This window comes from Gorilla gorilla, chromosome 21 (assembly GCF_029281585.2).
Source record: "Gorilla gorilla gorilla isolate KB3781 chromosome 21, NHGRI_mGorGor1-v2.1_pri, whole genome shotgun sequence".
In the NCBI taxonomy this organism is placed as follows: Eukaryota; Metazoa; Chordata; class Mammalia; order Primates; family Hominidae; genus Gorilla; species Gorilla gorilla.
The window spans coordinates 10592340-10606138 of NC_073245.2; the positions used below are offsets into that span (position 1 = coordinate 10592340).

Sequence of the window (13799 nt, forward strand, 5' to 3'; positions counted from 1 at the left end):
AAACTGAGGCAGGTATGGGCGTCAAGGGTATAGGTTTGCGGCTTTCACTGGGGGCTCCAATAGAGGAATGGTCAGAGAGATTCAGCTGAGAAGCGAGAGAAAAGATCTAGAAGTTAGAAGAGCAGCGCGGGGTCTGGGAGGGAGAAATTTCCGGCTCTGGGGCGCGGGAGAGGTGCGGACCTGGTGCCTGAGTTGGGAGCCTTGAAGGCGCGGACAGGGGGGTCAAGGTCCGAGGGATGGCCGGAAAGGATGAAGTGGGTCGGGGGACGCTGGGGAAGACGGTGCTGGAAGTGAGTCGTGGGTTTGGGGGTTGGAGAGAAAAGTTCCGGGCCGGGCCGGGGGTCCCCACGAGAGGGTCATGGGCAGGGAAACGCAGCCGGGGGTGGGCGAGGGCGCTGCGGGCGCAGGTAGGGGGCCCGGGGCGCGTGGAGAGCGAGTTCCGGGCGCGAGGGCGAGGCGGAAGGCTCAGCTGGCCGGGCCGGCGGGGGTCGGCGGGGGCGGCTCGGCCCCCTTGACGCAGGCTGCCTCGCAGTGCTTGTGGAGGTAGGACTTGAGCGCGAAGCTCTTGTCGCACTGGCGGCAGCGGTAATGCTTGAAGGCCGAGTGCGTCTGCATGTGCGCGCGCAGGTTGGAGCGGTCGGCGAAGGCCTTGCCGCAGTGCGCGCAGCCGAACGGCTTCTCGCCGGTGTGCGAGCGCATGTGGCCCTGCAGCAGCCAGGGCCGCGAGAAGGCCTTGCCGCACACGCCGCACTTGTGGCGCAGGTTGTGCGTGAGCACGTGCATGGCGAGCGCGGGCATGGACACGTAGGCCTTGCCGCACGTCGGGCACTTGCGCGCCAGCTGGCTGTCCAGGCTGCGGTGCGTCTGCTTGTGGCGGCTCAGGTTCGACGACGTGGCGTAGGTCTTGCCGCACTCGGCGCACGCGTGCCGGTGCCCGCCGCCCGCCTGCGCCCCCGCGCGCCCCGCGCGTCCCCCGGCGCCCCCCGCGTCTCCCGAGCCCCCCGCGTCCCCGCCGCCCCCGCCCCGCCGCCGCCGCGAGCGCCCGTCCGAGATGAAGAAGGCGTCCATGGAGTAGCTGTCGGTCACTGCCGCCTCCCCTCGGAAGTAGCGCGCCGACAGGCTCGACTGCGGGCTTTCGGGGTCGCTGTACTCCTCCGGCGCCGCCGGCGGGTACGCGGGCTCGGCCGGGGCCAGCTCCAGGCCCGGCTTCTGGTCCGCATCGTAGCTGCTCGGGGGCAGGCAGTGCGGGGCGTACCCTGGAGGGGGCGAGAAGTGGAGGGGCGGTGAGAAGAGGCGCCGAAGAGGGTTTCCCGCTTTGAGCGGGTCCCCCTTTGCGCCTTCCAGCTTGGCGCCCCTGTGGCAGCTCCGACAGTGGTGGTCTCCGACCTGCACCTCAGCTCTTCCTGTCAGGCAGCCTGGGTTCAATTCCTTCCTCCATCGACGGCAGTGCAAATAGCCGCCACCCCAACCCGCGGAGCATGGGGCCAGCACGGTTGTACAGAGCGTACCTTCGCTGTCAAGTGCTCACAACCGCGGAGTGATGGTCTTGTAATACCCACTCTACAGGTAGAGAAACTGAGGCACAGAGAGATGCAGCAGTCTAACCTTACAGTCAGGAAGTGATGGAGCCCTTGCCGGTGTGACCCTGAAGCCCACGCTGTCTCTATTCCAACAACATGCTGCCATTGCAGTCCTGTAACTTCTCTGGATCTCAGTTTTCTCATCTGCAAAATGGAGCTTGTGATTGGACACCTCCTTCCAGGGTCGTTGGAAGGACTGAGTAAAGTGACGATAATAAGCGTGTGTTAAGCTCTTACTGTTTGCCAGACTCTGCCTCGGTGCTTTACACATGTTAACTCTAATCGTCACAGACCCAAGGAAGTCGGCACTATTGTAATCCCCATTTGATGTGTAAGGAAATTAACAAAGGTGGGGGAGCATACAGTAATTGCTATATAAATGTTAGCTATTATAATTATGCTTTTTACTTGCTTGGAGATAGTCTCCTCCCCCACCACACTGTGAGCTCCCCATGGTTGGATCTGTGTGCCCAGCACATGCCTGGCTCAAAGTAGGTGTGCGATGAATAGATGTTGCATGAAGGAATCACAATCCAGTTAGACCCACCTGCCAGGGTTGCTGGAGCATTTAACAGGGGTCAAGTTTGTGGCATGTAATAGGTGCTACAGAAAGGGGACTTCCTCGCACCTGCTCCCAAGCCTGCTCTAGAAGTCGTCGGAAGTCCGCAGTGAGAATTCCCCTCCCCCTCCTCCTCCCACTTAGCTGGAGTTGGACCAGGAATCCTGTCTGCCAAGGGTTTGAGTGATTGGTGGGTGGGCAGGCTGGGGTCTCCCAGGGGATTCCATAGGGGATTCTCATGGGCAGGGGCCATTCTGATTTGCCTCTGCCTCCCATGGCCTAGGCTGGTCCTTGCACCTTCCCTGAGACCCTGGGGGCTGGGCTCCCTGGAGAGTTTCTGGCAGACAAACTTTTCATCCTGGCACTTGATGGGCAAGTGATTCCATTGTTCTGTGATTCCACAGAACAATGAAAGTTAGGTCCGTTTGGGAGGTTTCCCAGCTGGGGAGTGGGATTTGACCTTCTCCTGGTGACCCCTGAGACCTGTAACCACTCCTCCTTCCCTCCTCCCCTAGCCTCCTTCACTGAAGTGAGCAGGTGGAAGAGGGTTTTGTAAGGGGAAACAGGGTTCAAGATGTTCAGACTTTTAGCTGCGTACTCTGGTCAGCTTTCGTTTCTCACACAGCCTGGCTGATTCAGCCTCCAGGCCTTTGCCTCTCATCTGGCGTTTGGGATGGACACAGGGTGAAGTCTGTGTGCCCCCGAAGGCAAGGGTGTGCCCTTATTTTTACCTCTGTCTCTTCAGCAGCCAGCACAGGGCCCTCTGCACACAGAAGTCATTGTGGATTATGGAAGTGGATGACTCGGAAGCGGGGGGCTCTGTGGTTGGATGTAAAGGAGGATAGTGATAGTGGCAATTTTTTAATCTGGGGAGAGGAGATGCCCAGCCTCTCCGCACCCTATGTCTCCCGTCCCATCTGCCTGTGGTCTGGAGGTCCCCCTGCTTCCCACTCCGGGAACCAGGCCTGGTACTCAGGTCCCAGAACGTTCAGGAGTGTTGTTTCAGACTGAGTTAAATACCCGTCAGGCACTCCCAGACCCCCCTCCGTCTCCTTCTGTATTTCCTCACGTTGTAATTCCTGGTGATGATAATAATAGCTAATATTCATTGAGCACTTACTGTGTGCACCAGGCTCTGTGCTAAGCGCTTCGCTCCCATCATCTCACTGAATCATCACAAAACTACTCTCATCACAGATAAGGAAACTGAGGGACAGTGTGGTGATGGCACTTGCTCCAGGGGTGGAGCAAGGACTGGAATCCACTGCCCCCTTGGTTTCCCACATACTGGGAGGTCCTCCAGGAGGGGGCTGTGGCTGAGCTGTCCACCTCCCATTCCCAGGGCCCTAGCTAGCGGGCACTTAATAAGTATTTGTGGAATGAGTGATGATGATTTGCGAGGCCAGCCTCACTCCCCAGCCTAGCAGGACCCGGTATAGACAGTCCTATTCACCTGGTCTCAGGGCAGGTCTGCATCTCATGTGTCTGGGGCCATGGAAGGGGAAGGGTGATTTGGTTCTCCAACACAGATTCCAGCTGAGTGCCTTTGGGTGGGTTGTGCTTCGGGTCCTTTTTTTTTTTTTAAATGGGATTTATCTGGAGGGGTGACTGATCGTGTAACCAGTGCTGTGCATGTTCTATTATTAAAGGATGACATATTGGATAAGAGTAAAACTTTGGTGCCAGACGGCCTGGATTGTTTTGGCTCTACCATTCCCAGCGGTGTGACCTTGGCCAAACGATTTGGCCTCTGTGTGACTCTACCGTTTCAGTAAGGGGTCTGCCAGTAAACAGTATATAAACAAATGATAACCAGCACTCTCAGAGCACTCCTGTGTCAGGCACTCTTACAAGGGCTTTCCACACGTGAAAGCATTCTACCCCCATGACACACAAGGTGGTACCCTTTTATAGAAGAGGAAACCAAGGCACAAGGAAGTTAAGTAACAAGCCTAAGATTGTGCAGCTGATAAGTTAGAGCCAGGATTCCAGCTCAGTGGCTGGCACATTTTAAATCCACCACGCATGTTGGCTGTTATTATGAACAATAATAACAATCTCCCCGGATGGGTTTCTGTGCTGCAGCTTTCTTGGCATCTGCCCCAACACATCTTGCTGCTCCTCTCTGGGCCTCTGTTTCCTCACCCAGGATGTGTAATTTCTGTTTCACGTTCTGATGGGAAAATATCTGGTGCATAGTAGGAGCTCCATCAGTGAACCAGAGCGTTCTCAATGGGGTGCTCTGCCCATGGCGCCCTCTGCTGGTGGCCCTCAGCACTGTTGACTTTACTCCTGTTGCAAGGAGCTCTTTATAAAGAAATAGGGGTGCCTTTAACAAAGGCTGCTCATTTGCCTAGGGAGGGCTGCAGAATTGTCTTCAGGAGAGGAATTGTGAGCCCAGACCAGACACCCCGTCAGTGGATTTTGGCATGGGTTGAGAGCATCCTATGAGAGTTTGTGTGGTCATGTTAGGAGAAAGTGGTTCTAACTTGCTTTGTGACTGTGGCCAGGTTGCTTAACCTTTCTGGGCGGAATCTATACATGACAAAGATTGTCTGGAATGGTCTAAAGACCCTTTCTGCATCATGGCTGAATCAGTCCCTCCATGATGCTCTTTGTCCCCTCCACTCCCAGCTCCTCCAATTCCACCCCGTTTTCCTCAGATTCACAGACATCTCCCTAGGCAACCTTGGGCAAGTTACTTAACATCTTTCTGCCACACCTGTATAAGGGAGTTCATAATAAGGTTGAATAAATGAATGCATGTAAAGTGCTTAGTACAATGCCTGACACATAATAGCTGCCCTCTTGAGCTGTTATTATTGTTGAATGTGTTTCCTGGTGATATATCCTTCTAATCTGCCAGAGAGTAGGAGATACACATGGGTGTCTTAGGCTGCTGTGTGACCTTGAGCAAACCACCTCCCCTCTCTGAGCCTCAACCCTGGAGACTCCTTTAGGACACTAAAAGCCATACTTTAACCTAATGCATGGAACCCAGACAGGTACCTTCCTCTGCCCTAAGAGTGACTATAGAAGGCTGAGATACCTATCCTGCAACTGACAGGGTGAGACAGGACTCTTGTTTGGGTTCCCACAGAGAGAGGGATGAGCTGGGATTCAGAGAAAAGAGAATCTCAGATGAGATCTCTCATCCTAGCCCTTGAATTCAGGCCGTAGCCATGTGACCTTGGGTAAGTCACATAACTTATCTGGGCTCAAATCCTCCATTTGAGGAATGTGGACCAGAGCCACCCCTGTCATGTAGGGATATGGGGAGGGCCCAGAAATACTTTGGAGATGTGCACATGTCACCTGGAAATGACTTTGGTTTTCCCTGCCCAAGAGTCTTGATATTTTAGACTGAAGGTCCAGAATCTGTCTTTTTAAAAATCGGTACTCAAAGGAGTGGTGAAAGGGAAATTTATGAGAACTAAGGTGCTGGGGCCTCTGCAGACACTGTCTCATTTAGCTGCCTGACCCCCTGCGGGGATGGAGGGGGATGTGTAATAAATACTGCTACTGCTACTGCTGGTGCTTCCAACTAGCACCAGCCTCCCTGTGAGCCAGACATTGCCCTGTGCCCAGAGGCCCAGAGAGGGGAGAGGATTTGCCCAAGGTCACTGAGAGGGAGGCGGCAGGTTTGAAACCCTCCAAGGCCTGTGTTTTTTCCAAAACACCAGAGAGGGCATGGAGACTTGCTGGGGAAGAGATCTTCAATTGGTAGGGGAAGGGGTGGTGGGTTTCCTCAAACGCTCCCTAGTTAGCCTGGGGCGGGGTGGGTGGGGGCACGGGGTGGTGGGGGCATGGAGAAGCTGTTGTGGAAAATGCTTCAGCCTCTTGTAAATATTTGTAAATCATACTTAATAACAGTAATGCCTATCACTTACTGAGCACTTACTTGGTGCAAGGCATCCTGCTAAATGCTTTGTGCACATTAGCTCATGTCTAAGGTCACTTCCCTCCATGCCCTTGTTCTGCAGAAGCTGAAGCCCAGACAAAGGCCTTGACCCACCTCAGGTCACAAAACAAGTTCTCATCAGAGCTGGGTTGGCCTCCTTTTCTTTCCTTTTTTTCAGTCCAGGACTCCTTTCCCCAGTCTCTCCCAGACTCCCAAGGTGCCAAACTTTCTCCAGGGAATTCCTAGCCTCAGCCTCACCTCTCTGTCCTAAAATGGGCAGAAAAAGACAGGGGCCTGGTGGTGGGCCAGCTTCCCAGGTGGCCCACTTTCCTGAGGAGGGCTGGGCCCTGCTGGGTGGTGGGGGCTGGAGGGGCTGCTGTATGGGTATATTTAGAGCTGCTTCTTGCTGTGCCAGGGCCTCGGGCCTCGAGAATCAGCTCCAGCCAGCTGAGCAGAAAGCCAGGTCTGTCAGCAGCAAAGCGGGATAAAAATAGTTTCTCCTGTCTGCTCACAGAGCTGGGCAAAGGGGCTGGGTACCTCCCCCTCCCCTTATTATAGCATCTTTGTTAGCGGTTCCCTGGGCACTGGACCAGAAATGACACCCACCTCCTCCAAAGGCCTGGCAGCTGGTACATCTGCCCACGGGGAGGAGGTCCCTGTGCCCAAATGAGCAGGGGACAGAGTGAGGTCTGGCCCAACATGACCAACGCTGCACGGCTTGGGGCCGATGCCCACTGACCCAGGCCCAAGGAACTTTGAGAGAATTTCAAGGCTTTTCCCCACCGCCCCCACCTCTTGGAATTCCCCACATTCTGGTCTTTCCTGACTGTGACCCAATTCCTGTGGCCTACAGGGAGGTCCAGAGCTCTGCAGGAATCAATAGGAAAGATTTTTCAGGGGGGTATGGAGATGAGAGTGAGTGGCTCAGGGTCTTCATTTGCCCAGCCTGGTTCGTGGAGTTGCCTCCTGCTCCCTCGGGGGGTCCAGTGGGCCCTTTCTGGGCCTCCTTCCGGAGACAGGGTGTGTTGCACAGTGCTCCACCTCTTCTCCCGGCCTCCTACTTTCTGCTCTGCCGCCTCGCTCTCTAGAAGGGTGCACTCAGAGGGCCCATTCCAAACCCCTCCCTATCCAAAGGCTAGCCTGGCAGTAGACACTTCACTTCAGGGGAGTCCACAGCTGGGAAAGAGACCAAGAGGCCCGAGGGACCCCATCTCTCCCGGCAGAGGGCCTCCACGCTGTGGGGGCCCCTAAAACCTGTGGAGGTAGCACCCACTAGGGAGGTGTGACAGGGTGCACCGTTTATGCTCTTCTGACTTTGGGCAAGTCACGGCCTCTCTGTGACCTCAGTTTTGCCTTTGTAGGTTGGAGTGAATCCTCCCCTGCCCCCCTTGCCCTTTGCCCACTGTGGATTTGTGTGGCCAGAGAGTGCCTTTGGGATGTGTAGATTGCTGTACTGACATAAGGGACTTGGTGTACTCTCTGGCCCTCCTTCAGCAATCAAAGACTGAGACTATCTAAAGTGTGGAAGCTCAGCTCAGGACCCTCACGTCCCTCTCGTAACCCCGGGCTTTAGAGGAAATCAGGGGTTCCCAGATTCCATATCTCACATGGGCCTCATCATTCCACACTTCCACTGAGCCCTGTTAATTCACAGGAATATTAGATTTCTGGGTCCCTAGAAGGTCAAAGCTGAAAGAGATCATATTCAACTGTTTGATATTATGAAAGGAAAACGGAGGCTGGGAGGAGAGGGGAGACTAGGTCAAGGCCACACGGAAGGCTAATGGTGAGTCTAAGACTTGAACTCAGCCCAGCCTTGAGAGTGGATCTGGACAATGACCTTGGACTGGAAACTGGGCCTGAATCTTGATTCTGGACCCAGCACTTTGCCCTGGACCTGTTCATAGGTATTGAAATTTGAAATTGGACATGGATTTGTCCTGGATAGCAGACCTGGACCTATAACCTCAGACACTGACCTTGGACCTAGTCCTTGGACCTGGTCCTATACCTGAAGTTTGACGTAGGCATTGGACTTGGACCTCAGATCTGTACTTGGATGTTGGACTGAATGTTGGACCTTGACCTAGACTTTGAACCTGGGCCTGTGACATGTCTTTAACCTGGACCTTGGACCTGGACCAAGGCCAAGTTACCAGGGAAAGGGGTGGTTAGAGAAGACTCAGATGGGCTTGCTGTGTGTCCATGGGCACCTCCCCAGCCTTCTCTGTGCTCGCTCTTCCAAAAGACTGGGGAAGCCCTTTTGCATTGCTGCTCCCCAGAGGAGCTTTCTGAGGTGTGGAATGGATGTGTGGCAGCTGGGGACATTGGGCCGGGCTCCCGGGCTTGGCCTGGAGCGACTACCCGGCACCATCAGAGGGAGTGAGAGGAAGTGGGCGCTGGTTTAATGTGGTCAACTAGATAAGCCCATGGGTAGAAGTAGGAGAGTTTCCTCAGCTTGCTGGGGGAGGCTTAATGTAGCTGCAGAGGGCAGACAACTGCGTTATTGGATTGGCATTGATCCCTCATCTGCCTGGGTTGGATGCACTCTGAGAGGGCAGGAGGGCGGGACAGGGCGGGGATGCAGAGGAAGTGGGGCCTGGCTCCAAGCTGGGGTTCGGAGTTAAGGTGGAGGGGAGGCAGACATTCCAGAAGATATTCTTGTCAGGGGCCCACAGAGACCACTGACATGCATGTGGGTGGGCCACCTTCTTTGGGGTGGCTGAGAGTCCCAGTATCCTTCAGATGGGGGCCCCAGTCTGTGGGGAGGGCCTGGTGGAGTTGGAGGGTGAGGTTAGCAGAGGGTTAGGATGATGTAAGTTGGCATCTCCCAGAAAGACTGAGTCTGTGCTCAGAATCACCCAGGGGAGAAGAGGGGAGGGGAAAGCAGTGGAGGAGCAAGAGAGGCATCTTACTTGAGGGGACAATGAAATTAGATCTATTCCCACTTATCAGGGAGCTCTGCAGAGAGACCTGGTGCTTTCCCCATTTGAGGGGCTCCCCTTCCCTATTTTGGAGTTCTGTGGGCTTGGGGGGACCCTGGAGCACAGACACACTTGCTGCACCCCCTGTTCTGCCTGGCGGTAGAGGCTGAAAGGGAGTAGGAAGGCAAAGAAGAGCATTGCTCGTGTGTGTGTGTGTGTGTGTGTGTGTGTGTGTGTGTGTGTATGGAGGAGGAGGAGGAGTCCTCCAGGAATTCTCCAGCATTCTCAGGCATTCCCAGAGCTGGGGTACACCTCTTTAATTTGGGGTTCTGCATCTTTATCAGCTAGGAGCTTGTGGTTTCTCTGACCTCCACATTCACAGGCTCCCCCAACCCCTGCTCCCCCTACCCAGGTTTCCCTCCCGCCAGCCTCATCCTGACCCTGCAGCCCGAGCTGCAGGAATGGCTTGTAAGAAGATCTTTCTAATAACTGGAACTATCTCCAGCCCCAGGCCTCCCCCGCCCTCCCTCCCTCCCTCTCTCCTTCCCTCCCTCCCTTGCTTCTCCTCCCTCCCTCTCCTCATCTTCCCCCCTCCTCTCTTTCTCCTTGTTTACCCAGCACACTTACACACGCTGAGAGAGAAAAACGTCGGCTCAGCAATTTTTCACACTTCCCTCAAATGCTCAGCAAGGTTATTTCCGGCAGAGCGGAGACAACGGGCCACCAGGAGCCGGCGGGCTCTCAGCAGACCCCCAGCACCCTCCACCCGCCCAGGGAATAAGGGATCCCTCACTGCCCAGTCTGGCCACACCCCAGGGAGGGAAGAGGCCCCTGAAAACAAAACAAGGCAGACTTTGTATTTCCCAGTCATACCTAGGCTTGGTCTCTGGCACTGACCGTCCACTGCAGACACTGCCAAGGTGGCCAGGCCAGGGTGCCTGTCCTCACTATGGGGTAGCCTACAGAGACCGAAGCCAAGAAAAGTGCCTGATCCCAGAAATGCCGCTACCCTCAGCCAGGTGGCGTATGTTCAGTGGAGCCCTAAGGAAACCCTGACAGTGGCCTCCCAGCATCCTGTTAGATCCCTGTGCAGGCATCTCCAGTGCCTGACATTCCATAGTTGACCTTCACAGAAGCTGAGCTTGTCAAAGTTGGAAGGATGCTTAGTTTATGCCATCAAAACTCTTTCACTGCTGGGGAGGCTGAGGACCAGAGAAGGGAAGGCACTTGCCCAAGGTCACACAGCAAGTGAGAGATCTAGAGCCCAGGCCTCCAAGTTTCAGGCCAGGTTTCTGGCTATCAGCACAGCCTCAGGATTCCTGAGAGGTGAGGGAGTTGGTCTGGAGCCCCATGGGGAAAGGGACAAAGACAGAGGTGGTTCTAGGGTGTTAAACCCGGTGGAACCTCTGCAGAAACACCCTGCTGGTGGCTCTGCACCCGCCCTGCTTCCCACTATTCACTCAGGGGCTCCTTTCAAAGCTTTTTTTTGGACTGAATTCAAGGCAAGGCATTCTCTTGCCTCCCTCCTGAGGAACAGCCTGCAGTTTTGGCTGTGCATGGGAAATTCTCTGGGCTTCTCTGGGTTTCCTCAGCTGGCCTGGGGACAGGACCAACGGGGCTTCAGGGGGTGGAATCCCAGAGCTTTGTGTCAGTGTCAGTCCCTTAAGAGATCCATATCCCAAGCTTGCAGATATTTCAGTTTCTACCAGCTTTGAGCGCACACTCCCCAGCTTTGGCATGGCCCCAGGTCCACCCTCTGTCCTGCCAGCCCTCAGCCCTGCTCAGCCATGTCCCTGGGCTTCTGTCCTCCACCTCAAGAGGCCCTGTGATCAAGAAAAGAGGACAGTAGAATAAGGGACATGTGGGCAGAGGAGAAGGGGTTTCTGTTAAGGGTCTGGGGGATGCCAGTGGATGAGGGGCTGTAGCTGTATCCCTGATCACTCTGTAACTTCTTTGACCTTGATGAGGTCACAAAGCCCTTTGCCCAGCACTCTCTCTCTCTCTACCTGGTGTGGCAGAGTGATGGAATGTGGGTGAAGTGCTTGGAAATCCCAGAGGTGGAAGCCCCCATCCTCCCCGGCTCCTGTCTTTGCCATCTCAGTTCCCCCCTCATCCTCAGTCCTTTCTTTTCTCCTCTCTCAATCTCCCTCTTTCTCTCTCTCTCTCTCTCTTTCCCCACCCCATCTCTCTCTCTCTCTCTCTCTCTCTCTCACACACACACACAACCCAAAGCTGCCACATGTGATGTCAGATCTCTCACTACCAAAGGGACACCTCCTCTTCAGACACCTGCCCTGGTGGGGGCCATCAGGGGAGAACCCCTTTGTGATCCCCTTGGTGGAGGATGGGATCCACAGAAGCAGTCTCCACTTTCCCCTGCCTTCCAGAGATCACCCCCTTCTGCACCTGAATGACTTCTCTTGTCCCTCAAACCCTTGTCCCTGCAGGAACTTGTTCTGAGAAGAGATGGAGTGTGTGTGTGTGTGTGTGTGTGTGTGTGTGTATGTAGTGAGGAGGGGGTGTACGAGGAGCAGCAGGGTTGGTTCTGGAGGGGGTTGAGAAGCTGGGGATGGGGAAGGAGTGCAATCCAGGGGACCAGGAGCCACTTTGGGGGAACCCCTCCCAGAAATCCTCTCTTTCTTGCAGTCCCCAGGACAGGCCCAGCCTTTGGCAAGCATGTGGCTGAGGGTAACAAAAGAGTTATTGAGAGAGGGGGTCTGAGAGCACTTGTGTGACATCGGCAGGGGAGCAGCTTTGAAGGGAGGGAGGGCGCCCCCAGCCACCCCCAGGGAACCAGCCCTGTCTCTCCAGGGAGTGAACATCCAGGGCTCTTTACCTTCCCCCTTCCCAGGCAGCCAGGTTCTCTTCCTCAACGGGGGAGAGGGAACCCTCAAACTGCCTTGTGCCTTAGTGCCCAGCACTGGCCTTTCACGAACAGCCCTCTCTGTGTTCTCTTGCCACCCCCTCGCTCTAGCCCTATTTGAGGGCCACAACTTTCAAAGTCCCGGCTGGCGCGTGGCTGCGGGATGGGCCGACCCCGCGACTTTCCCTTTGTACGACCTAGCCCCTGCCCCGCCCGCACGGCCCTTGGAAAGCCCGGGAGGAGCCCACGGCCAGAGAGATCTCCTCCCGGGGTTTCCTGTCGCACGCGCCCCTCCTCGTGGCCCAAGCTGGGGAGGGCCCCAGCTCCCCTCGCCCCTTCTCCCAACCCCCCCACCCCCCACGCCGGGTCCCACTCACCGTTGTCCCCGGGAGGCCCCCGGGCGCCAGGCAGCACGTAGGCTGTCTCCAAGGGGTGGTAGGTGGGGGCCGGCACCCCGCTGCACTGGAAGCCGTCCCCTTTGATCTTCTTTACCAGGAAGGAGCGCGGCATGGTGCGACTGGCGGGGGGCTCGGCGGGGGCACTTGCGTGGGGCCCCGGTGGGGGGAGGCGGCCAGCCGGGCGCGATTGGCTGTGTCCGCGCGGGTTTTCAGCACTGGACAGCTCCCGGCGGGCTGGCGTGCGGGAGGCCGCTCGGAGCCGGCACCGGTGGCGGCGGCCCCGGCTCGGGCTCGGGCTCGGGCTCGGGCTCGGGCTCCCGCTCGGGCTTGGCGGCGGCGGCGCGCAGACAGGGGATCGCAGGAGCTGTGCTCAGCACTCCGGCTGCCGGCTTTATATGGGACGCAGGCTGGAGGAGATCAGGTGGTCCCCTAGCAATAGAACTGTTCAGCGCTCTAATCCATCAAATGTCCCCCAGGACAATCGCTCCGCACACGTTCCCCTGAACCGGCGGCGGTGGGGGCAGGCCAGGAGCAGGGAGCAGCGAGCAGGCAGGAGGGGAGAAAGTGAGGGCGAGAAAGGCGCAGAGACAGAGAGAGACGGAGAAAGGGGAGTGAGGGGGGCGGGGAGAAGAAGAGAGACTCGGAGAAAGACAGAAAGAGACATACAGGGAAAGAGAGACGCACACGCTGAAAGAGGTAGAAATAGAAGCAGAGAGACCAAGATAAGGACAAAAAGACACAAGAGAGAAACACAGAGAGAAGAAAGACAGAGATGGAGAGAAGTAGCAACACACACACACACCCACAGGAGGAAAAGAGAAATCCAGGCACACAAAAAGGAAGCCCCCCCAGGGATGCAAAGAAAGGGAAAGAAAAGTGCAAAAGAGAGGGGGAAGCCGAGGGGAACGGAGGGAAAGCGGTCCCGAGCAGGCGGGGTTCAGGCACATGGGGCCACAGGGAAGGGGATGCAAAGAAAAGAGTGCGCACTGGCCAGCAGCCACCCTCCCGCCTCCAGTCCTCTCCCTCCCCCCCAGTTCTGAAGTGGCCAGGGTGGACACTCAGCTTTCACTAGAGTAAGTCTCCCCTCCCCCCTGCTCGGGCTCCCACTGGAGCCCCCTATTGGGTTTGGGGTTCAACTTTCTTCTTCCAGAACTGGTGGGGGGAGCAAGTCCCCCACGCCGATGCCTGGCCTTGCTCAGTTGGTCCTGTTCCGGTGCCTAGCTCAGGCGGGCGCTGCAAGAGGAAGTGAAAATCGTCCAGTAATTAATTTTCCTGCTGCCGGGGGGTGGTGGTTTTGACACATCCGAGGCAGTGTCTTTCCCTGAAGCGGGGAGCAGACAATAGAGACACGTGGACTGGGAAGGGAGAGGGGGGAAGGGAGGGGGAGCGGGGCTCCTGCTGGAACTCTTTGCAGGTCAGCTCCTTTGTCTCTAAAAGGATCTGAGCAGACCCGCCACCCCCAGTCCGACCCAAACCTGGGGGAGCCCCCATATCTTGGCAGGACCAAGGAGCAGGAGAGCTCAGCCCCCTGCCCAGAGGGTGCTGGGCAAAGCCCCATGGTGGCGGACCTGCTT

The 13799-nt window shown here is 56.4% G+C and overlaps 1 protein-coding gene across 1 annotated transcript; it reads right to left on the reverse strand.

Moving 5' to 3' along the window:
* Positions 1-335: 335 nt before the first annotated feature.
* Positions 336-13500, reverse strand: SCRT2 (scratch family transcriptional repressor 2). The gene is made up of 2 exons (XM_031004718.3): positions 12205-13500; positions 336-1256 (listed from the first exon to the last, which is right to left on the reverse strand). Exons 1-2 carry the CDS (start codon positions 12335-12337, stop codon positions 466-468), a joined length of 924 nt encoding a protein of 307 aa, XP_030860578.1. The 5' UTR covers positions 12338-13500; the 3' UTR covers positions 336-465.
* Between the last annotated feature and the right edge of the window lie 299 nt (positions 13501-13799).

Excerpts from the sequence above, each read along its gene's own strand:
- SCRT2 (XM_031004718.3), bottom strand. The coding sequence starts at position 12,337 with ATGCCGCGCTCCTTCCTGGTAAAGAAGATCAAAGGGGACGGCTTCCAG. Across the intron at positions 1,257-12,204 it reads GGGGCCTCCCGGGGACAACG|GGTACGCCCCGCACTGCCTG; the intron begins GTGAGTGGGACC and ends CGCCCCCTCCAG.